The sequence below is a fragment of the Pelophylax lessonae genome, assembly GCF_965119305.1.
Source record: "Pelophylax lessonae genome assembly, chromosome: 10".
Taxonomy (NCBI): domain Eukaryota; kingdom Metazoa; phylum Chordata; class Amphibia; order Anura; family Ranidae; genus Pelophylax; species Pelophylax lessonae.
In genome coordinates, this window is record NC_138777.1 from 23,620,513 (window position 1) to 23,643,959 (window position 23,447).

Below are 23,447 nucleotides of genomic sequence, written 5' to 3' on the forward strand. Positions count from 1 at the left end.
AGTGGCATGTAAACTCTCAAAAGTTGCATGAAAGTCCCATTTTAACCTCTTGGCACTGACTGATGCATAGATGCGGCCTCTCTGTGATCGGGCCTTTACGCTGAGCAGCCGCAAATATGCCACAGAGTAAGAACCCCGCGTGCTCCCAACACAGTCACTGGCAGGCACGGAAAGCTCCCGATGCATACTTGTGATCCAGAGCTTTCCGATCATGTGACTGCTGTGAGAACCAATCCGGGCGGTCACGTGACCTGAATGCCCGCCCCCCACCTCCTGGCATTTAGAAGTCTTAAAGGGCCGGGAGGTGTCAGCAGGAAGGGGTTAATGTCATCAATGCCACAGTGGTGCAACAGTCAAAGTTGCACCACTTTGCAGATGCACAAGTGTGAATGGAGCCTTAAACTGAAGATTTATTTGGACTTTAATGTAATAGGTGTCACAGTATGATGGTGCCCTAGCCCGCATTCCCAGGGGGAAATCTAAACCGCTGCAGAGCTTCTGACCAAGGTAAAAACCTTTGCTAGATTATCAGAACATAACAGGTAAGTAGTGTTAGGTACACAGCAACCCATCTTAAAGGATCACATTTGCCAAGGTGAAGGGATACTTGGACCAGTCGCCAACAGACATTGCCTATTGTAACCTGAAATAGAGTCCAGGGGGAAACATTAAATGGAATGGCCTTAATAAATCATTCACGAGCAGCAATAAAGTCCTCGGGGAATTCACGGTGTGGTCGTTTTCCTCTCCATATTTCCTGCTCTGCACAATAACATCCTGCCACCCAAATCCGAGTGAAAATACTTTCCTCCAGGATACAGGAAGCGTGCCTCGTCTGTCAATATTCTGTGTCATTCCAAAGTGAATCTGCAGCACCAGCGCACGTGCATCCATTGGGGCCGAAACAAAAGAAAAAAAAAAATGTTCTCAAGGATACGGATTCTAATTGGTGTGCTCATCCAAAGTGTTTCCCTGTAGTACTTTAAACCTGGCAGGTGAGGCAGTATTGAGTTGGCAGCTAGCGATGATTGCACTCAATTTCATATGCTCGTTCCTCAGGCGTTAAGGCAGTTATTTCCTCCAATCCGAGTAAAACGATGGCGATTGCCAAGAATGGTTATCCCGGACATTCTTTTGATTGTGGAATGTTTAACCCCGTGGCTGCCAGAGGGGGTACAAGGCACTGCTTTGACAGCCAAAGCGCTAGCGGGCTTTCTGATTCAGATGCAAAATAGACTGGCAGTAGAGATCCGAAGGCAGCACATTTTTTTTAAATTTTGAATTTGTGATTAACAAAAAAAAATTGCGGGGGGCAGTGAAAAAAAGATTTTTCCACAACTGTTTGGATAATAATGGATAAATACCCCAAAAATGTGGAAGCATGCTGAACTAGCCAACTGGCAACTACCGGGTGGGAACACAAAGGGGAGTGGGGCATACAAAGGAAGAATGGGTAAGCTAAAAACATAACAGGAGATGGGTACTGTGCATGCTGCGTGTCAGCCGTGGCAAACGGGTATCGTCTGTCCAATCTACACTACACAGCGGGGCAATCTGTTACACAGCGCTGACAATATCTGGTGGAGGCGTGAAAGCCAAGGAGGCTGCGGGAGGCTACAGTTCTTGGTTTCCCTGTTATAGATTTTGAATTGTTACAACGCCCTTGTGGCTTGGCGAGAGTTTTCTGGAGGAAAAAAAAAAAAAGGAAACCAATGCCCCCCTTTGGAATAAAGGAAGTTCATATTTTCTTGGGTCTGCGGCCAACTTGGTAGTAGAAGTAGATGCTGATGAGGACAAAGAAGAGGCAACAGCTGAGGAGGATGGCAGCAGCCATGGTGGAAGAGCCACTCTCGATCACCGTCACTGTAGTAACTGCACAAGGGAGAAAAAGAGAACACTGTGAGGGGACATGTTTTTAGGAGCATCTTCATGCAGAGCTGATTAATCTGTTGGGGTTGAACAAAAAAAAAAAAAAAAAAGGAGGACCATCTTGAGGCCCCCAACCCAACCATGGCTATGAGAGACAATTTATTTTTCTATATATTTTTGTAGCGTATTCACTGGAGGTTTAAGGAAAAAAAACTGCTGTACTGTACTACACACTCTGGTGCAGCTATTCTCAACCAGAGTTCCTCCAGAGGTTCCCCAGAGGTTCCTTGGGCTGTGGCCCATTAACCTCCTATTTGATGGTGCCTGCATAGTTCCAGGACCAACACCACTTGGCAAAGCCAGTTACATTAAGACCATGATCTTTGTTTGGAGTGGTGGCATTCTGATCACCACTGTAAAAGTAGGTATTCTTCCCACTGACCACCACTGTAAGGGCCATTCTTCCTACTGACCACCACTGTAAGGGACATTCTTCCCACTGACCACCACTGGAAGGGGAATTCTTTCCACTGACCATCACTGTAAGGTGCATTCTTCCCACTGACCAAGAATGTAAGGGACATTCCTCCCATTGACCACCACTGTAAGAGGCATTCCTCCTATTGACCACGAATGTAAGGGGCATTCCTCCTATTGATCACCACTGTAAGGGGTATACTTCCCACTGACCACCAATGTAAGGGGTATACTTCCCACTGACCACCAAAGTAAGGAGCATTCTTCCTACTGACCACCTCCACTGTAAGCGGCATTCTTCCCAATTAGCACCACCACTGTAAGCGGCATTCTTCCCAATGACCACCACCACTGTAAGCGGCATTCTTCCCAATGACCACCACCACTGTAAGCGGCATTCTTCCCAATGACCACCACCACTGTAAAGGGCATTCTTCCCACTGACCACCACCACTGTAAAGGGCATTCTTCCCACTGACCACCACCACTGTAAAGGGCATTCTTCCCACTGACCACCACCACTGTAAAGGGCATTCTTCCCACTGACCACCACCACTGTAAAGGGCATTCTTCCCACTGACCACCACCACTGTAAGCGGCCTTCTTCCCAATGACCACCATCACTAAGCGACATTCTTCCCAATGACCACCACCACTGTAGGGGGCATTTTTCCCACTGACCACCACCACTGTAAGCGGCATTCTTCCCAATGACCACCACCACTGTAAGAGGCATTCCTCCTACTGACCACGAATGTAAGGGGCATTCCTCCTATTGATCACCACTGTAAGGGGTATACTTCCCACTGACCACCAATGTAAGGAGCAGTCTTCCCACTGACCACCAAAGTAAGGAGCATTCTTCCTACTGACTACCACCACTGCAAGGGGCATTCTTCCCACTGACCACCACCACTGTAAGGGGCATTCTTCCCACTGACCACCACCACTGTAAGCGGCATTCTTGCCAATGACCACCACCACTGTAAGCGGCATTCTTGCCAACGACCACCACCACTGTAAGCAGCATTCTTGCCAATGACCACCACCACTGTAAGCAGCATTCTTCCCAACGACCACCACCACTGTAAGCAGCATTCTTCCCAACGACCACCACCACTGTAAGCGGTATTCTTCCAAATGACCACCACCACTGTAAGGGGCATTCTTCCCACTGACCACCACCACTGTAAGGAGCATTCTTCCCACTGAGCACGAATGTAAGGGACATTCCTCCCATTCACCACCAACGTAAGTAGCATTCTTTCTGCTGACCACCAATAAAAGGAGCACTCTTCTCACTGACCACCAATTTAAGGGACATTTTTCACTGACCACCAATGAATTGGTTTTAGTAAGGGGTTCCTCAAGGCCAGAAAATAACTTCAAGGGTTCCTCTGGGGTAACAAGATTGAGAAAGCCTGCTTTAGTGGATTTCTTAAAGAAATTAAGAATTCACACAGGGCCCCCTTCAAACATGACACTCCATGGTACCTGCTATTACTTCATTAGTCAGACAAGTCTCTTTCATGCCTCCCTCTGATTCTAATTTTCAGGTTAAAGTTGAACTGTACTCAAAAGGTGAATTTTTGATAAAAAAAATAAAAATTAAATCTGGTCTGGTATTTCACCTAGTACACTTCCTGGTATGCGAGTATGCCTAGGCACTTCTGCGTCTACATCTCTACATCTGCAGTGTGAGATCTAAGGCACTGTTGCCTCCGGCTGCTCTTCTCAGGGGATTTGATGTCACTGCTATGCTGCTCACTTTTCTCCTTGCTGGAGGCTCTGACATGAGGAAGCAAAGCCCTGCTTCTGCCAAGATGGCCAACTCCAGGCAGGGACACTGTGCAGAACGCGGCATGGTAAGTTAGTAATGGGGAAAAGATTAGCTGAAGAAAAACCACAGGCTTAGCTCTGTGGATGGGGCATAAGGCCGAAGTTGGGAAACAAATTGAGACCAGCATTAGAGGAGAGCACAGAGGATAGTCTTCTGATCTACTGCTGCACTTGCAAGTACAACATGGCATCTGCACATAATCAGGACTTTTGATTTGTTAACCACTTGCCGACCGCCGCAAGTACATATACTGCGGCGGTCAGCCCCTCACAGGCAGAGTGACGTATCGGTACGTCACTAGCCTGTGAGGCTCTGAGGAGGGAGCGAGCGCGGGGTCACAGACCCCCCGCGCGTGTGACACTCACTCAGTGATCGTCGGGGGAGAGGGAGAAAGTCAAGCGGCTAGTGTAAACAAGCCGCCTGTCATTCTCCCCTGTGTAGAAACGATGATCATACGGTTCTACTATGTAGGACCGTTGATCATTGTTCCTACAGCTCAAGCCACAGCCAATCACGCCCCTAGGGGCACACACAGCCCCTCCCTCTCAAATAAAGTTAACCCCTTCACTGCCAGTGTAATTTTACAGTAACAGTGTATATATATAGCACTGATTACTGTAGAAATGTCACTCACTGGTAACCCCAAAAGTGTCAAAAATGTCAGTCAAGGGTCCGATCTGTCCGCCCCAATGTCGCAGTACCGCAAATAAAAAAAAAAAAAAAAAAATCACAGATCGCTGCCATTACGCGTTAAAAAAAAAAAAAACAACAAAAATCTTTCCCTTTGTTAGTAAACGCGATAACTTTTGCGTAAACCAATCAAAATACGCTTTTTGCGATTTTTTTTACCAAACATATGTAGCATAAAACAAATTGGCCGAAAATGTTAAAAAATTTAGATTTTTACATTTTTTGGGGGGAATTTCATATAAAAAATGTGAAAAATATTGTTATTTTTGCAAAATTGACGCTCTTTTTTTGTTTATAGCTCATGATAAAAAAAAAAAAAAAAAAATCCCACAGGTGATCATATACCACCAAAAGAAAGCTCTGTTTGTGGGAAAAAAAGGACGTCAAATTCGTTTAGGAACAGCGTCGCACGACCGCGCAATTGTCCGTTAAAGTCACGCAGTGTCGAATCGCAAAATACCCCCTGGTCTTTAAGCAGCCAAATCCTCCGGGGCTTAAGTGGTTAAAAAAGTCTAAGCTGGCAAAGTCAGTATGCAGTGGTGACATGTTTTGGGAACAGGTAGGTTAAGGGGTTCAATTATAACAGAGAGCGGATATCGCTATTTCCTTTCCATTACACTTCACTGAGTTACTTCATAACATGACCTGCATTTTATATACATTCTGCATAATGCAGGATGTGGTATTTAGGTTGCAGTTTTCCTACCAAGTTTAAGTAAAATGAAAGAAATCAGCACAAGGGTACGTCCATTGTGATTACATTTTTTACCTTTAATGAGATGTGTTTCCTTGTGCTGGTGGCTGTTGACTTAGTTGAAATCAGCCACCCCCCCAACCTCTACCCAACCCCCCCAACAGTAATCGCCCAGCTCTTGGGGGGTTTTCGGATTTCAACAAGGGTGGCTGCCATCGGCACAAGGGACACTTTGTTTTTTTTTTACCTTTTTTTAATTACCTAAACTTAGCCTTAAGGGCCGGTTCACATTGGTCTGATGCAGGAACCCTGCAAACCCACTGCGGGTTGCGCATCGCACCCGACTTGCAGGCAGATCACACTGCCATATGCAAACTGCTGGGGGTGTCAATACTAAGTTAACGACACCCCAGATGAGTTCGCATATCGTAGTGCGAACTGTCAATTCGAACAGGAATCGGATCGAATATGTGTGAACATGTTCCTAACATGTCAAGTGACTTGATTCTCTTTTTTCATATTTATTTATATTGCACTCGGTGCCCCCAAACCAACTGAAGTGCAACACACAAAGCAAAGCGCACTGTGATTTTGGTATATGCAGTCGTTTTTTTTTTTTTTTTTTTGTATTTTATATTTTTGTATTTATTTTATATTTTTTGTATTTTTTTTTTAATGATTTTGTATTTTTTATTTTAAAACAGTGGTATGGCCACAATAAAGCCATTACAATGCTTCATAGCGTGACTTTGGCTGCACTAAACCCAACCCAGACTTATCCCGGGCTAGGCTGGGGTTCACATGTCCACCTGCAGCAAGCCATAGTAAGATTTCTAAGATTGATGAGAATATTACAGTGGTTGTAAACTGAAAAAAGAAAAAATGAACGTATCCTTCTATAGTGAGCATTGGCAACTATCCAAAGCACCTAATTTAATTTCTGTCTCCTCCCATATTCCTCTGTTATCTACACAAGTCACTTCTGACAGTCTATGCCAAAACCAAGCAATCCCAACCCCCCCCCCCCCACCCCCTTGAGCACACAGCAGGTGATTGACAGCCTTCCACTAAGGTCTCAGATTACACTCAGCTCCTTGTTCTATGTTGTGCAGTGTGTGACATCAGATGCCCCACCCTCTGCCTTCTGTAGCTGATAAAAAAAAATCCTTTCATCTGTGTGTTTTAGAAGACTTTAAAGAAGAGAGTGCTGCAGATAAACAGGTACAATGTATGTAGGAGGATTTGTTTAATCTCTGTGTATCACCTGAGGCCAGTCACTTCACTGGGTGTATGGAAGGGTTTACAGTCAGGTCAATAAATATTGGGACATCAACACAATTCTAATCTTTTTGGCTCTATACACCACCACAATGGATTTGAAATGAAACAAACAAGATGTGCTTTAACTGCAGACTTTCAGCTTTAATTTTGAGGGTATTGACATCTGAATCAGGTGAAAGGTGTAGGAATTACAACAGTTTGTATATGTGCCGCCCACTTTTTAAGGGACCAAAAGTAATGGGACAGATTAACAATCATAAATCAAACTTTCACTTTTTAATACTTGGTTGCAAATCCTTTGCAGTTAATTACAGCCTGAAGTCTGGAACACAGACATCACCAGACGCTGGGTTTCATCCCTGGTGATGCTCTGCCAGGCCTCTACTGCAACTGTCTTCAGTTCCTGCTTGTTCTTGGGACATTTCCCCTTCAGTTTTGTTTTCAGCAAGTGAAATGCATGCTCAATCGGATTCAGGTCAGGTGATTGACTTGGCCATTGCATAACATTCCACTTCTTTCCCTTAAAAAACTCTTTGGTTGCTTTCGCAGTATGCTTCGGGTCATTGTCCATCTGCACTGTGAAGCGCCGTCCAATGAGTTCTGAAGCATTTGGCTGAATATGAGCAGATAATATTTCCCGAAACACTTCAGAATTCATCCTGCTGCTTTTGTCAGCAGTCACATCATCAATAAATACAAGAGAACCAGTTCCATTGGCAGCCATACATGCCCACGCCATGACACTACCACCACCATGCTTCACTGATGAGGTGGTATGCTTTGGATCATGAGCAGTTCCTTTCCTTCTCCATACTCTTCTCTTCCCATCACTCTGGTACAAGTTTATCTTGGTCTCATCTGTCCATAGTATGTTGTTCCAGAACTGTGAAGGCTTTTTTAGATGTCGTTTGGCAAACTCTAATCTGGCCTTCCTGTTTTTGAGGCTCTCCAATGGTTTACATCTTGTGGTGAACCCTCTGTATTCACTCTGGTGAAGTCTTCTCTTTATTGTTGACTTTGACACACATACACCTACCTCCTGGAGAGTGATCTTGATCTGGCCAACTGTTGTGAAGGGTATTTTCTTCACCAGGGAAAGAATTCTTCTGTCATCCACCACAGTTGTTTTCCGTGGTCTTCTGGTGGTGCCGAGCTCACCGGTGCATTCTTTATTTTTAAGGATATTCCAAACAGTTGATTTGGCCACACCTAATGTTTTTTCTATTTCTCTGATGGGTTTGTTTTGTTTTTTTCAGCCTAATGATGGCTTGCTTCACTGATAGTGACAGCTCTTTGGATCTCATATTGAGAGTTGACAGCAACAGATTCCAAATGCAGATAGCACACTTGAAATGAACACTGGACCTTTTATCTGCTCCTTGTAAATGGGATAATGAGGGAATAACACACACCTGACCATGGAACAGCTGAGCAGCCAATTGTCCCATTACTTTTGGTCCCTTAAAAAGTGGGAGGCACATATACAAACTGTTGTAATTCCTACACCGTTCACCTGATTTGGATGTAAATACCCTCAAATTAAAGCTGAAAGTCTGCAGTTAAAGCACATCTTGTTTGTTTCATTTCAAATCCATTGTGGTGGTGTATAGAGCCAAAAAGATTAGAATTGTGTCGATGTCCCAATTTTTATGGACCTGACTGTATAACTTTCATTCTGGGATTTACAAGATGAAAAAAATAAAAATATACGAGTCAAATTTTCCTTTTCAGGAGGTAAGGAACTCACCAATAAGCTGTATGCTGAGATAACAAGCTTCTGTGAGTAGCGTCCACCGAATGATCACCTTTTCTGACGTGTACATGGAATTCCATAAAATTAATGAGATGCCTGAAAAGCAACATTAAGATTTTATTAGGTAATTACTTTCTAAATGAACACCAAAAAAAAAAAAGTTTAGCAAAAGGTCACAAGGGGGTAGCAATGAGGGGTTGTAGCCACCAATAAGAAATCAACTGTAAACTAACGTCAACAGAGCTGTGCATGCACATGCCACAGAAGACAGTGAGCAGGCAGGTAGGTTTATTTTATTACAGAGGAGACATTGCATGTTTCTTCTGCAAAAACTGACCTGCCTGCTCCGAAGGTTTGCAATTTTGCCTTTAGTCACACTAACTACTTGCCAATCGGTCAACTTAAATATACGGGGGGCAAAGTGACACCTAGTATGTGATCTGACAATTCTGCTTCTGGGGGCGCGCATGCGCGCCGCCGCCGGTCCGCTCCCACCGTGATTATACACAGCAGGAACTGGTCTGTGGGTACTGTGGACTCGATGTCCGCCGGCACCCGCCGATCATCCAGTGCAGAGGCAGATCGCCGTTCTATCAGTAGGGAAGGCATGAGTCCTGTGTTCCTGCAAAGCAGGGCACCAATCCATGCCTTCCCCTGGTATAAAATACCTCCCACATTAGCTAGGCACACATTTATAGGAGTTGTAAACCTTAACCACTTGCCTACCTCCCGCCGCTGCTTGCTCAGCTGCGCGAATCACCGAACAAATACGTCGCTCCTCGGGAGCAAGCATGGGGGGGGGGGGGGCGTGCGCGGCGATTCGCGAGAGGGGAAGCTGATCTGCGGGGCCGGCAGACGCGATTGCCGCTGGGCACCTGCGATCACTCCCCAGGAAGACAGAACGGCGGTCTGCTGCTGTAAACACGCCAGACCGGTGTTCTGTCAGTTATCACCGGAGTCATGCGATCCTCCTATTTAGGAACACATGTCCCTGTGTTGATCCAATAAGCCCCTCCCCCTCACAGTTAGAAAACACCCCCTAGGCAGAGATGTATAGTAACGAAGTAGAACTACTTCACTACTGTACTTAAGTACCGAAAGGCGGTATCTGTACTTTCCTGGAGTAGAATTTTTTTCTCCTACTTCCACTTTTACTTCACTACATTTTTTCGATGATTTCAATACTTCTACTCCGATATTTTTTTTTTTTTTGCGCTGCATAGTTACTCGTTACTATTATAAAAATTACCACTGCCAGAACAGTAGGTGGCAGGTTTCATGAAGCTCAAAAAAATGTGTATAATGTCATGTGTACTTTTGACTTCTTTCTTTAACCACCTCAATACTGGGCACTTAAACCCCCTTCCTTCCCAGACCAATTTTCAGCTTTTAGCGCTGTTGCAATTTGAATGACAATTGCGCGGTCATGTAACGCTGTACCTAAACCAAATTTGTGTCATTTTTTCCCCACAGATAGAGCTTTCTTTTGGTGGTATTTGATCACCGTCAGGTTTTTTCTTTTTTGGTGCACAAATAAAAAAAGACTGAAAAGTTTGAAAAAAAAAAAAAAAAGTTTTTTTGTTTAGGTTATAAAATTTTGTAAATAGATATGTTTTTTCCTGCACTGATGAGCACTGATGATGCCGCACTGACAGGCACTGATGAGGAGACACTGATGGGGTGGCACTGATATGCAGCACTGATGGGCACTGATAGGTAGCACTGATATGCAGCACTGATGGGCACTGATATGTGGCACTGATATGCAGCATTGGTGGGCACTGATAGGCAGCGCTGATGGGCACTGATAGGCAGCACTGATGGGCACTAATTGGCGGCACTGATAGGTGGCACTGTTGGGGCGGCAATGATCGGCACTGATGGGGGGCACTGATAGGCAGCACTGGTGGGCAATAATGGGCACTGGTGGGCGGCACTGATAGATGGCAATAACGGCACTGGTGGGCAGCACTGATAGATGGCATTGGTGGGCAACACTGATAGGGAGGGCACTGGGGGGCTCTCTGAGCCCTGCTTGCCATCCCTGGTGGCCATAGTGGGCATCCCTGGTGGCTTAGTGGCACCCCCCCCCCCCAGGGCTGCACTGGTAATCAATGTTCTGATTACCAGCACAGACCCCCCCCTGTGATCAGTGAGTAATTAGAAATACTCACTGATCACCCCCGCAGCAGCACCGATCATCCCTCTTCTCCTCACTGACAGGATCTGTCAGTGAGGAGAAGAGATCGAAGCCGTTACAACGGCTCTATTTACATTACATGACGGACATCAATTTTATTTGGGTATAGCGTCGCACGGCCGCGCAATTGTCAGTTAAAGTAACGCAGTGCCGTATTGCAAAAAATGGCCTGGTCATTAAGGGGTTAAATCTTCCAGAGGTCAAGTGGTTAAGCAAAACGATTTTGTGCAATACTATTAGAAGATTCAAACTGGCCACTAAGGCAGCCTATCACAATGAAGAACCAATAGGAATGCACAGGGGTGAGAGCTGGCAGCGGGTTCCTTCACGTCGCCAGTTGAGATTTAGAGGAAAATCAGGCAACACTCACTGAACAAAGCCCCTCCATAGAGGCGGGTGGACGTTTTGCTGCTCACTGTGCCTTTGTCAAAGACGGCTTCATACATCTGGTCTGGAAAGGCGAGAGCCTGCAAAGAAAGCCAATCATGAAGATACACATCATATAAAGAACCTCATGTTACATATATACACTATATTGTCAAAAGTATTGGGACGCCTGCCTTTACACGCACATGAACTTTAATGGCATCCCAGTCTTAGTCCGTAGGGTTCAATATTGAGTTGGCCCACCCTTTGCAGCTATAACAGCTTCAACTCTTCTGGGAAGGCTGTCCACAAGGTTTAGGAGTGTGTCTATGGGAATGTTTGACCATTCTGCCAGCACTGCATTTGTGAGGTCAGGCACTGATGTTGGACAAGAAGCCCTGGCTCGCAAATATGTTTTATCGGGTTGAGGTCAGGACTGTGCAGGCCAGTCAAGTTCCTCCACCCCAAACTCGCTCATCCATGTCTTTATGGACCTTGCTTTGTGCACTGGTCCAAATCATTTGGTGGAGGGGGGATTATGGTGTTGGGTTGTTTTTCAGGGGTTGGGCTTCGCCTTAGTTCCAGTGAAGGGAACTCTAAAGGCATCAGCATACCAAGACATTTTGGACAATTTCATGCTCCCAACTTTGTGGGAAGTGTTTGGGGATGGCCCCTTTCTATTCCAACATGATTGCGCACCAGTGCACAAAGCAAGGTCCATAAAGACATGGATGAGCGAGTTTGGGGTAGAGGAACTTGACTGGCCTGTACAGAGTCCTGACCTCAACCTGATGAATTAAAGCGGAGACTGCAGGTCAGTCCTTCTCTCCAACATCAGTGCCTGGCCTCACAAATGTGCTTCTGGAAGAATGGTCAAACATTCCCATAGATACACTCCTAAACCTTGTGGACAGCCTTCCCAGAGGAGTTGAAGCTGTTATAGCTGCAAAGGGTTGGCCAACTCAATATTAAACCCTACGGACTAAGACTGGGATGCCACTAAAGTTCATGTGTGTGTAAAGGCAGGCGTCCCAATACTTTTGATAATATAGTGTATATATGCCAAGTAATCTGCAAGTCTAACACTTCCATTAAAAAAATGTGTAATATATATTATATATCCCCTTACAGCAAGGATCTCCAAACTACGGCAGTCCAGCTGTTGCGGAACTACGTGTCCAATGAGGCATTGTAAAACTCTGACATTCACAGACATGAACAGGCATGATGGGAATTGTAGTTTTGAACAACTGGAGGGCCACAGTTTGGAGACCCCGTACCTTACAGAGATCCCAATACTCTGACATTGGCTTCATCTTCTTTTCTTTTCAGAAGGAGGGAGCCATTTTTGTTCAGGCATCATCCAGGGTCACCATCTACTTCCTAAACTAAGCTATTGGCTTAAAGATGACAAATCCATGTAATGTTTGCTGTCTATGTTGTTCATGGCAGTGTTCACAAATGCCCAACAAAGTTCAGCCCCTGCGGCAGCCTCGCACCTTGCGACTAGCTAAAAAGTTGCAATGTTGCAGTCTGATCACTAGGCGGAGAGAAGAAAGCCACTGATTGGAGTTTAAAGTGGTTGTAAAGCCAGTGTAGTGACTGGCCTAAAGTAATACACAGAGATTAAACAAATCCTCCTCCATAAGTTGTACCTGTTTATCTGCAGAATTCTCTACTCTACAACCCTATAAAGCACACACTTCACACAGCTTTTTTTTTTTTTTTTTTTTTTTTAGCTCCAGAAGGCAGGGGGCGGGGATCTGAGGTCACACAATGCACAGGATATTAAGTGATCATTTGGAGAGCCGTGTCATCTGCTGGTGTTGGTCCACTGTGTTTTATCAAGTCCAATGTCAGTGCAGCCCTCTACCAGGAAATTCTAGAGCTCTTCATGCTTCCCTCTGCTGACCAGCTTTATGGAGATGCTGATTTCATTTTCTAGCAGGACTTGGCACCGCCCACACTGCCAAAACTACCAATACCTGGTCACGTGATCATGGTATCATTGTGCTTGATTGGGCAGCAAACTGGCCTGACCTAAACCCCATGGAGAATCTGTGGGGTATTGTCAAGAGGAAGATGAGAGACACCAGATCCAACAATGCAGATGAGACTGAAGGCCGCTATCAAAGCAACCTGGACTTCCATACCACCTCAGCAGTGCCACAGGCTGATCGCCTCCATGTCACGCCGCATTGATGCAGTAATTCATGCAAAAGGAGCCCCGACCAAGTACTGAGTGCATCCTATACTGTACATGGACAGACTTTTCACTAAGCCAACATTTCTGTATTAAAAATCCTTTTTTGGTGTTATGTAATATTCTAATTTTCTGAGATACTGAATTTTGGGGTGTCACTAGCTGTAAGCCATAATCATCAATATTAAAAGAAAGAAATGCTTGAAATCTATCACTCTGTAACGCATCTATATAAAATATAGGAGTTTCACTTTTTGAATTGAATTACTGAAATAAATTAACTTTTTGAGGATATTCTAATTTTATGAGATGCACCTGTATATATGTCCGATGCAGCCGTTTGCTGGGCAAGAAAAGCGAGTGAGGGCAAGATGGCCCCAACTCATCTCTATGCCCTTGGAGGACCGGAGTGACCTCTTATGTCACTTCCAGTTCTAAGGCCAAAACAAGTAATTTATTTTATTTTTTTTTCTTTTGCTTTCAAAAGGTGAATAAGAGATCTGGAGTCTTTTTGACCCCAGATCTCTCAATAAAGAGGACCTGTCCAGCTTATTCCTATAACAAGGGATGTTTACATTTGTAATTTGTAATAGGAATTAAATTGATTAAAAAAAATAAAATAAATATAAAATAAATCAAAAAGGGACAGTTTAAAAATAAAAAGTAAAATGAAAAAAAATAAATAAAAAGTAAAGAGCCCCATTCTCTTCATGCTCGCGCACAGAAGTGAACGCATATGCAATTATGCAAACGGTGTTCAAACCACATGTGAGGTATCGCCGCGATCATTAGAGAGACCTCCTCTGTAACGCTAAACAGGTAACCTGTATACATTTTTATATATCGTCGCCTATGGAGATTTTTAAGTACTGTAGTTTGTCCCCATTTTACAAGCATGCACAATTTTAAAGCGTGATATGTTAGGTATCCATCTTTCACATTGTATAAAAAAAATTGGGATAACTTTTGTGTTTTTTTTAATTTCTTAAAAAAAAAAAAAAAAAAAAAAAAAAATATATAATATATATATATATATATATATATATATATATATATATATATATATATATATATATATATATATATATATATATATATATATATAATTTATTTTTTTTTTTTTTTTTTTTTTTTTTAAATTGCATTTGCAAATGCCAGGTGACTTAAAAAATTGCAATGATCGCCATTTTATTGCCTTGGGTTTCTGCGTAAAAAGAAAAAAAAATGTTTAGGGGTTTATATTTAATTTTCTAGCAAAAAATACTGCTTTAAACTTGTAAACAAAAAGTGCCAGAAAAAAAATAAAATTGATATGAAGAGAAAATACCCCAAGAACATTCAAGTAGAGAAGAGAAACTACCATAGGAACATTCAACTGTAGGAGAAAATCGCTTAGAATATTCAATCAGAATAGAAAATACCCCAAGTCTCAGCCTATAGCTCTCTTTTTAATTTTTGTTTTTTTAACTTCACTATTTCCAAACTTTTTATCCGTCTCATTGAGAAATGTTCACCTTCTCTTCACCTTCTAGAGTCCATAAAGTTCCAAATAATCTATTTCATGCCGGGAGGCACACAAGAACCACTTGACATGTTCTGTTGAATAGTGAAAGAAGTGGCTGGACTGCCCATTATCAAAAACGATTCAGCTGGAAAGCTATCATTATTACTCTCGCTTTGTACAGTTGTGTCAAATCACTTTACTGTAGCACTGTTACCATCTAAAAAGCAATATAAAAAAAAAAAAACACTAGGTGATAACAAATACTGCTGTTGTCCATTGGAACCTTTTAAATCGGCATTAACCCCTTCACGCCTAGGGGCAAAAAAAAAAAAAGTGCTTAAAAAGAAAAAAAAAAAAAAAAAGACAAAAAAAGTTACTTGCCTAGTGACTAGATTATTGTCTAAAAAAAATAAAAAATTGTCCAAGCCTGATATATTTAAAAATAAATGCCTGTACAAAACAAAAAAAAACAAAAAAAAATTGACCAAAACATTCATTGTAAATGAAGCCTAAAGATGTACAATAACTCCAAGACTCCGTTCACATAGTGGCGTATCGAATCACTGCTATTCTGGCCTCAACCCCGACCCATTGCAAATCACTGGATGCCTGTGCGATTCCCGTAACTTGCAATGGCACCCCAAACGCGGCGTGGATTTGCCGCCTGACAAATCGCAGCAAAATCACGCAAAACAGATTCGCGGGACGCCTGTCCCCCAAAATAAGTTCTTGTACTTTTTTTTAGGCGACCGGCATCCCATGAGTCTGTTTGTGCAATTTTACTGCAATTCGTCGGGTGACAAAATCACGCCGCGATTGAGGTGCCATTGCAAGTCATAGGAATCGCACGGGCATCCCACGGTTTGCAATGATTTGGGATCGTGGGCAGAATAGCGGCGATTTGATATGCCAGTATGTGAACAGAGCCTTTTTTTTGCACATCTTTAGCTTTCATTCACACTTGGACTGAATGTTTTGGTCAAATTATTTTTTTTGTACAAGCATTTTTTATATATAGGCTTGGGCAATTATTTTTTTTTTTTTAAGCAGATTCTGCCCGCAATCCCATATGCCAGTGTGTGAACGGAGCCTTTAATTCTTAGGGCTTGTTCACAGCCATCACGTCCAGGCTCAACACAATGACAGAGTAAACACTACTGCTATCAATGTCCCTAGTTCACACCAAAGCACTGCGTTGGCTTGCGCTGGGGAAAAATGTAGACTGGAGCATGTACAAAACAGGCGGTTGACCTGCGGCTGGGAAAGGGTTTATAAACATGTTGAGATTGTGGCAAATTTAGCATGGCTTGTCATGTTGCCAAGCGGCAACAGGGCAAAGCTGCAACCGCAAGCCAAATGCTTGGTTTGTGGTTGCTTAGCATTAGTTCCACTTTAACAATTATAAATAAATAAATACATAAAAAAGGAAACATATACATTGTGTTTTTGCACATTTCCTTGCCTAGTAACTAGATTGGTGAAAAAAAAACTTAAAAAAAAAAAAAAAAAAAAAAAACAATAAACCCCCCCAAAAAAAAACACAAATTGACCAAAACATTCAGCCAAAGTGTGAATGAAGGGTAAAGCTGTGCAATAACTCTTGCTGCATTCACACTTGAGCGTAGCGTTTTTGCGCGTTTTTTACCGCAATTTTACCGCGATTTTCAGGTGTTTTTTTCAGGCGTTTTTGGAGGCAGGCATTGACATCTATCAAAAACGCTGGTAATCAGCCCAAAAAGAAGCTCATGTACTTTTTTCAGCTACAGGCGTTTTGCTTCAGGCGTTAAAATGCTCAGATGTGAACAGGGGCCATTTAAATGAATGGGGCTTTACTTCTTGGGCGTTTTGGAACGTTTTTTTTTTAGCGTTTTTGAGCTGAAAAACGCTCAAAAAAGCCCAGGTGTGAATGGAGCCTTAGGGCTTGTTCACACTTGTCACATCAAGCTGAGGCTCAACACAATGACACAGCAAACACTATTGCTGTCTACGTACCAAGTTCACACCAAAGCAAAGGCAGTAATGGGGCAACATTGCAACTGCAAGACAAATGTTTGGTTTGCCGTTGCTTAGCATTAGTTCCATTTTAACATTAAAAAAAAAAAAAAAACACATATACCGTTGTGTTTTTGCACATTTCTTGCCTAGTTACTAGATTTTTGTTGGTTAAAAAAAAAAAATTACCCAAGCCTAAAATTTGCAAAAAATGTCTGTACAAAAAACAAAAAACCCCCAAAAATATACCCCCAAAAAAAAACGAACAAAAAAATTGACCAAAATATTCAGCCCAAGTGTGAATGAAGCTGTACAATAACTCTTTGGGCTTGTTCATACCCATCACATCGAGCTGAGGCTCAACGCAATGACACAGCAAACGCTATTGCTGTCTATGTACCAAGTTCACACCAAAGCATTGCGGTGGCGTGCGCTGGGGAAACATGTAGACTGGAGCATGTAAAAAAAAACAGGCGGTTGAACTGCGGCTGGTAAGAGGTTTGTAAACATGTTGAGACTGTGGAAAATTTAACATGGCTTGTCAAGTTGAGAGGCGGCAATGAGGCAACACTGCAGTCGCAAGCCAAATTGCTTGGCTTGCGGTTGCTTAGCATTAGTTACATTTTAAACAAAAAAAAAAAAAAAGACACATATACTGTACATCGTGTTTTTGTACATTTTCTTACCTAGTAACTATATTGTTTGTAGGCTTAAAAAAAAAACAACAAGAAAAAAAATTGCCCAAGCCTGAAATATGCAAAAAATGCCTGTACAAAAAAAAAAAAAAAAAAAACTAAAAACAAAAAACAACAATAAATCCCCCCCCCCCAAAAAAAAACCAAACAAACAAATTAAACAAAACATTCAGCCTAAGAGCCCATTCACACTAGCGCGACTTGTGAGGCAACTTGTGTCACCCCAGGTCGCTTGACATAACAAAAGCAATGTTAATCAGTGCCGTCTTAATTGGCACTACTGAAGTCGCTCTAACTTCAGAAAAGGGTCCTGTACTACTCTGAGGCGACTTGTGATCCGACTTGTCCCATATACTTCAATGGGAGTCGCCTCCTTATCTTAATTGAAGCGACTTGTTATCAGACTTTCCAGGAAGAAGAAAGAGATTAGCCAGGCATTCCCCACATTGCAGCCATGCCTATATTAATATATATATATATATATATATATATATATAAAATGGTATATATATTCCATTATCTCTGCTTGGTCTGTGTGAGTGGCACTGGTGGACACTGATTCATGGCACTGATACGTGGCACTGGTGGACACTGATACGTGGCACTGGTGGACAGTGGCACTGGTGGACACATACGTGGCACTGGTGGGCAGTGGCACTGGTGGACACATACGTGGCACTGGTGGGCAGTGGCACTGGTGGACACATACGTGGCACTGGTGGACACTGATACGTGGCACTGGTGGACAGTGGCACTGGTGGACACATACGTGGCACTGGTGGGCAGTGGCACTGGTGGACACATACGTGGCACTGGTGGGCAGTGGCACTGGTGGACACATACGTGGCACTTGTGGGCAATGAGGAAAGGAGTAAAAAAAAAAAAAAACAGAAAAGGGGAATTAGGTCACAACACATCATATTCTGATTGGCCAAACACAAAGTCGTCTGTCATATAAGTCGCGCAAAATAATTCACAAGTCGCGCTGAAGTCGCGGTAAAATCGTGGTAAAAAGTCGCTCCGACATGGGGCGACTTTATGGTCGCGGCAGTGTGAACCGGCTCTAAGTGTAGCTGTGCAATAACTCTTTGGGCTTGGCATTAGTTACATTTTAATTAAAAAAAAAAAAAAAAGAAGACATATGCATTGTGTTTTTGCACATTTTGTTGCCTAGTGACTAGATTGTTTGTTTTAAAAAGGAAAAAAAATGCCCAAGACTGAAATGCCTTTACAAAAAAACCCCAAGCAAACAAAAACAAATTGACCAAAAACCCAAAGTGTGAATGGAGGGTAAAGCTGTGCAATAACTCTTCAGTTGTGTTCACACCTATTACATCGAGCGGAGGCTCAACGCGAACACTATTGCGGTCTACGTACCTAGTCCACACCACAGTAAAGGCAGCAATGGGGTAACCTCCATGATGAAGCCCCCGACTACTAGTATGGATTCTTTGGGTAGAGAAGACAGTATGGTGTCTCTTTTTTTATAAACTAAAGCATACCTTGGAGAGGGAAATGACTCAGTGGAAAGACATTCTACCAGAGAAATACCTGGAGGTAGAAAGAACACAGAGGGGTCTAAGTTTGACCAAAATGTGTATATGGTTAGAGGATGACCTGAAAACAGAATGGATAGGGAAATTAGGGAATGTAATAAGCTACTTCTCCAATAACACAAAGGAAAAGGAATTTGGAAAAGATTCGTATTGACCTAAAAAACATACAAGAGGAGCTTGCTTCATACGCAGATATTGAATCTTTTAATACCTGGGATAATGGGGTTAAAGACCAAAATGCTCAGCTTTAAAACTGAATTGATCAGAAAAAAGGTGGGTAAATTTGAAGGGGACAGACAGGATTACCAGCAGGGGCGTGAATTCAGTTGGAAGAAAGACCCACACACCTTCCAAAAGAAGTGGGGGAGACCTGGATAATATCAACGGCACCAGGCCCCCATGCCCCGACAGCTGTGAGCCCAACAAAGCCTTCTCCAGGCCAAACGACAGACATAACTTCCATCATAATAAGAAATCTAAGAAAAGTTATAAAGGTAAGCGCCCCATGAGAAACCGTAGTCTAGGTCCCGAGAATAAAACTAGCAGCAACCTAGACTCTGCAACTTTCAACCAAAACTGCAATACGAAACACCCCTCAACTCATTCAGGAACCATAGGGCCAAAAACCCCAACTGACACGCTACTAGTACGGGCGAATACAGATCAGACCAAGGAGGACATAAACTCCTTAAGATTCAGCCCCTCTAGAGCCACTGCCTTAGGTGCATCCAGTCTCCCTCAGGGCAGCCACCAGACATTACAGCTCAGTCCCACAGAGACAGTCGTGAGAAAAAAAGAGGAGGAAGAAAGAATACTAAAAAGAGAGAGAAGGTAATCCAAGAGTTCTCCACCATTAAAGATCTATAATTTAACCAGCTCCATGTTTACGGACACAGAGCTGGACCTTTTACGTAAAGGGATACATTTTGCTTCCAAGAGCCATCCCAATTTGTTGAAGTTATTGGTGGATCTTAATAAATATATTAGAGGCCTGACTGTTCAGAGATACTTTGCCCTCAAGAATGAAACTAGTAAGGTGCCTGATAGCCCTAAGAGGGCAACAACAGGCATTGAGGACTATTTGGAGGTTGCCGCACTACCCATCCTGGAAAGTTTATTCCAGGAGGGAGGTTGCGACGATATACTAATAGAATGAATAGAACCATTACGTAAGGTCAGGAGGAGAGGAGTATGATTCACACACATTTTAAACCTAAATCCTCATTCTTTGCACATTGGGCAAAGGACAACTTTATCTCCAACTTTTATGAAGTGGTATTTGGTGAACTAAGGCAAATCTGCCATAAGAACAGTAACGATTCTAAAACCAAATACTCAGCCGGGGGTACAAAATGGGACAATACATTGGATACAATTAATAGCCTCAAAAAAAAAAATTGATCAGAACATCATCAGAAAAGCGGATAAGGGCGGAGGCCTTATTTTACAGGAGAAGTCTTTATATCTGGTGGAAGCTCTGAGATTGTTGGGAGATATGGACACATATGAGATACTCCCTAGGGATCCGCTGCAAGAGTACCAAACTTTGCTCAAACAATTATTGGACAAGGCATTACTTGATAAAGCAATTACAAAAAATGAATATCACTTTCTATACAGACAACACCCACTGACCCCACATTTCTACCACATATCCAAGCTCCACAAGGATCAGGCTTATCCTCCGGGTAGACTAATCATAGCTGGCATAAACAGCATAACTAGTAATTTTGGTTGCTATATCGATTATTTCCTCCAGGATTTGGTCACAGAATTTCCCTCCTACGTTAGAGATTCCAGTCACATGTTGGACATTTTATCGCCCATTAGGTGGCGTCAGCATTATATGTGGCTATCCTTTGATGTCACATCTTTGTACACATCAATCGAACATAAATACAGCCTAAAAGCAATTGACTACCAATTCACAGCAACCTACATTCCCTAAAGGCATCCTTCCTGGTCAACTCTATAGCATTCACCTTGACACACAACTTCTTCTCCTATATAGGGGAGTATTACAGACAAGTTAGGGGTACTGCTATGTGAGCCAGGTTTGCCCCTAGTTATGCCAATTTATTTATGGGTTATTGGGAAGACCAATTAATTTGGGCCAATAACACATACCTGGCCCTATATGCTAGGTACATTGATATTTTGATCATCTGGGACAGGACAACTGAGGATCTCAATGGGTTCCTCTCGCATTGTAACCATAACCCTTTCGGTATATCCTTCACTCATGTTGTGGATGATACCCACCTTGTCTTCCTAGACCTAGAACTTGGAGTAGGAGATGATGGGAGTATTCTCTCTAAGACACATTTCAAGCCTATCGCAGGGAACCCCTATTTACTCGCAAAATCATCCAAGGTGGATTAAAAACATACCCTTTGGTCAACATTGCAGTTTGCCTAGAACCTGCACTATGAGGGCAGATTATGAGGTCCAAGGAGAGGATCCTCAGAAGGAAGTTCCTGGAGAAAGGCTATAGAGAGGACCAGGTGGAGGAAGCATTTAGGAAATATTGTCTGCTATATAGTGAGGATAACCCATAGGGTGGTAATAGAATGGCACATGGGTCCAGATGCCACAAGAAGGGCAATAGGGAAAATGCGAAGACAGACACCATAAAGTTCAGCACCACTTTTAACACAAAGGCCTTTGAGATACAGCATGCAATACAGAGAAACTGGAAAATCCTGAGACAGGACCCAGTCCTAGGAAAGCTTTTGCCATCTAGGCCTGAGATTGTTTTTTGAAAATCTAAAGATCTCAGGAGCCAAATAGCACCTAGTAAAAGTACGTAAACCCTGGGTTAGTCGGGAGGAAACTATGGGCAACCCTTGGTCCACAATATTTGGCCAAAAAGGTAACTATAAATACTCAGTCGCCCAGCATTTCAGGCAATACCATAATGGGGACCCATCTGGTCTAAGGGTCTTTGGCATCGAGGCAATAGGTAGAGATTTAGACTGCGGCAAGAGGTTCCAAAAATTGTGTAAGAGGGAGACCTATTGGATCTTCACTTTGGAATCTCTTACTCCCGGGGGACTCAGGGAGGACCTTGAGATACATGGGGTCATGCAAGGATAACGTTCGACAGTGGGGGAGCATTTCATCTAGTCTTGTGTTCCATCCCCTATGCACTACATACATAAGTTACTGAGGGTCTTCTATGTTTATAAGGATGGGTGAGTCTATCTTTAACCGTCCCAACTGTTTCCATTTGCTGATACCGGTGACGTTCGATATACAGAACCGCTAAAGCCCCAGGCTTTCAGGGGGAGTTAGTTTTCCCGTTTGTATCTTCTTGTGTCTAGCTTCGAGAGAAAGTCAACTTAATAATCTTTTGCGGAGTAATTGTGGCACCATACATTTGCCATTTACAGAAAAGGAAAGAATCACCTAGTAGTCAGTAGATCAGACTTAATCAGCCCCCTCACTAGCTAGGGTGGAATTAGATCTGACATGCAATTAATACCATCACTATTACTATTAATGTGGGTTTTAATGGATTTTTTACTGTATATTTTACGATTTTTAGATTTAGATTTATAACTACATCCTCAAGGATTTTGAATTCGAGCCAGCCAACATTGTAGGGATTTGTATGGAGCTATTTATGTATATATATATATATATATATATATATATATCTATATATATATATATATATATATATATATATATATATATATATATATTATACATACACACACATATATATATATATATATATATATATATATATATACATATACATACACATATACACAGTAAAACCTTGGTTTAAGAGCGCTTTGCAAGACAAGCAAAATTTTCAAATAAATTTTGACTTGATATACAAGCGATGTCTTGATATACAAGTAGCCTCAAGTCACAGCTAAGTATAAAAGAGAAGAGAGGCGCCTCGAAGTGTAGCAATATGGTTAAATTTAATGAAGGTTCAACATTTAGCAACTCACATGGTTGATGATTGGAACAGGCACATCTAAGGATGCAGGCATCCGGGGTAAAGCTGTCCACATAGACCATCCTCTGCACCGACTTCTACGTCATCTCTTCCATGCTGCCCCTCGCTTTCAGATCGCTTTACTGCAGGGTGGTCTTCCCGGTCAGGATTACAGACTGGCAGCTGGCGGTGCAGATGATAGTCTATGTGGACAGCTTTACCCCGGATGCCTGCATACTTAGACATGACTGTTTTATTCATCAACCATGTGAGTTGCTAAATGTACCTTAATTAAATGGAACCATATTGCTACACTTAGAGGCGCCTCTCTTCTCTTTGATACTCTGTAGATCCTGCTGGATTTTGCTTCTA

At 42.7% G+C, this 23,447-nt stretch overlaps 1 protein-coding gene across 3 annotated transcripts in view; it reads right to left on the reverse strand.

Moving 5' to 3' along the window:
- Positions 1 to 1,163: 1,163 nt before the first annotated feature.
- The window catches only part of TP53I11 (tumor protein p53 inducible protein 11), a 203,144-nt gene continuing 180,860 nt past the window's right edge, over positions 1,164 to 23,447 (reverse strand). For all 3 annotated transcript variants that reach the window (XM_082270313.1, XM_082270312.1, XM_082270314.1), the window contains exons 5-7: positions 11,175 to 11,271; positions 8,599 to 8,700; positions 1,164 to 1,872 (exon numbers count right to left, since the gene is read on the reverse strand). In XM_082270313.1, the coding sequence (XP_082126439.1) occupies positions 1,739 to 1,872; positions 8,599 to 8,700; positions 11,175 to 11,271 (333 nt within the window). In that variant the 3' untranslated portion in view covers positions 1,164 to 1,738. The remainder of the gene's footprint in view (positions 1,873 to 8,598; positions 8,701 to 11,174; positions 11,272 to 23,447) is intronic.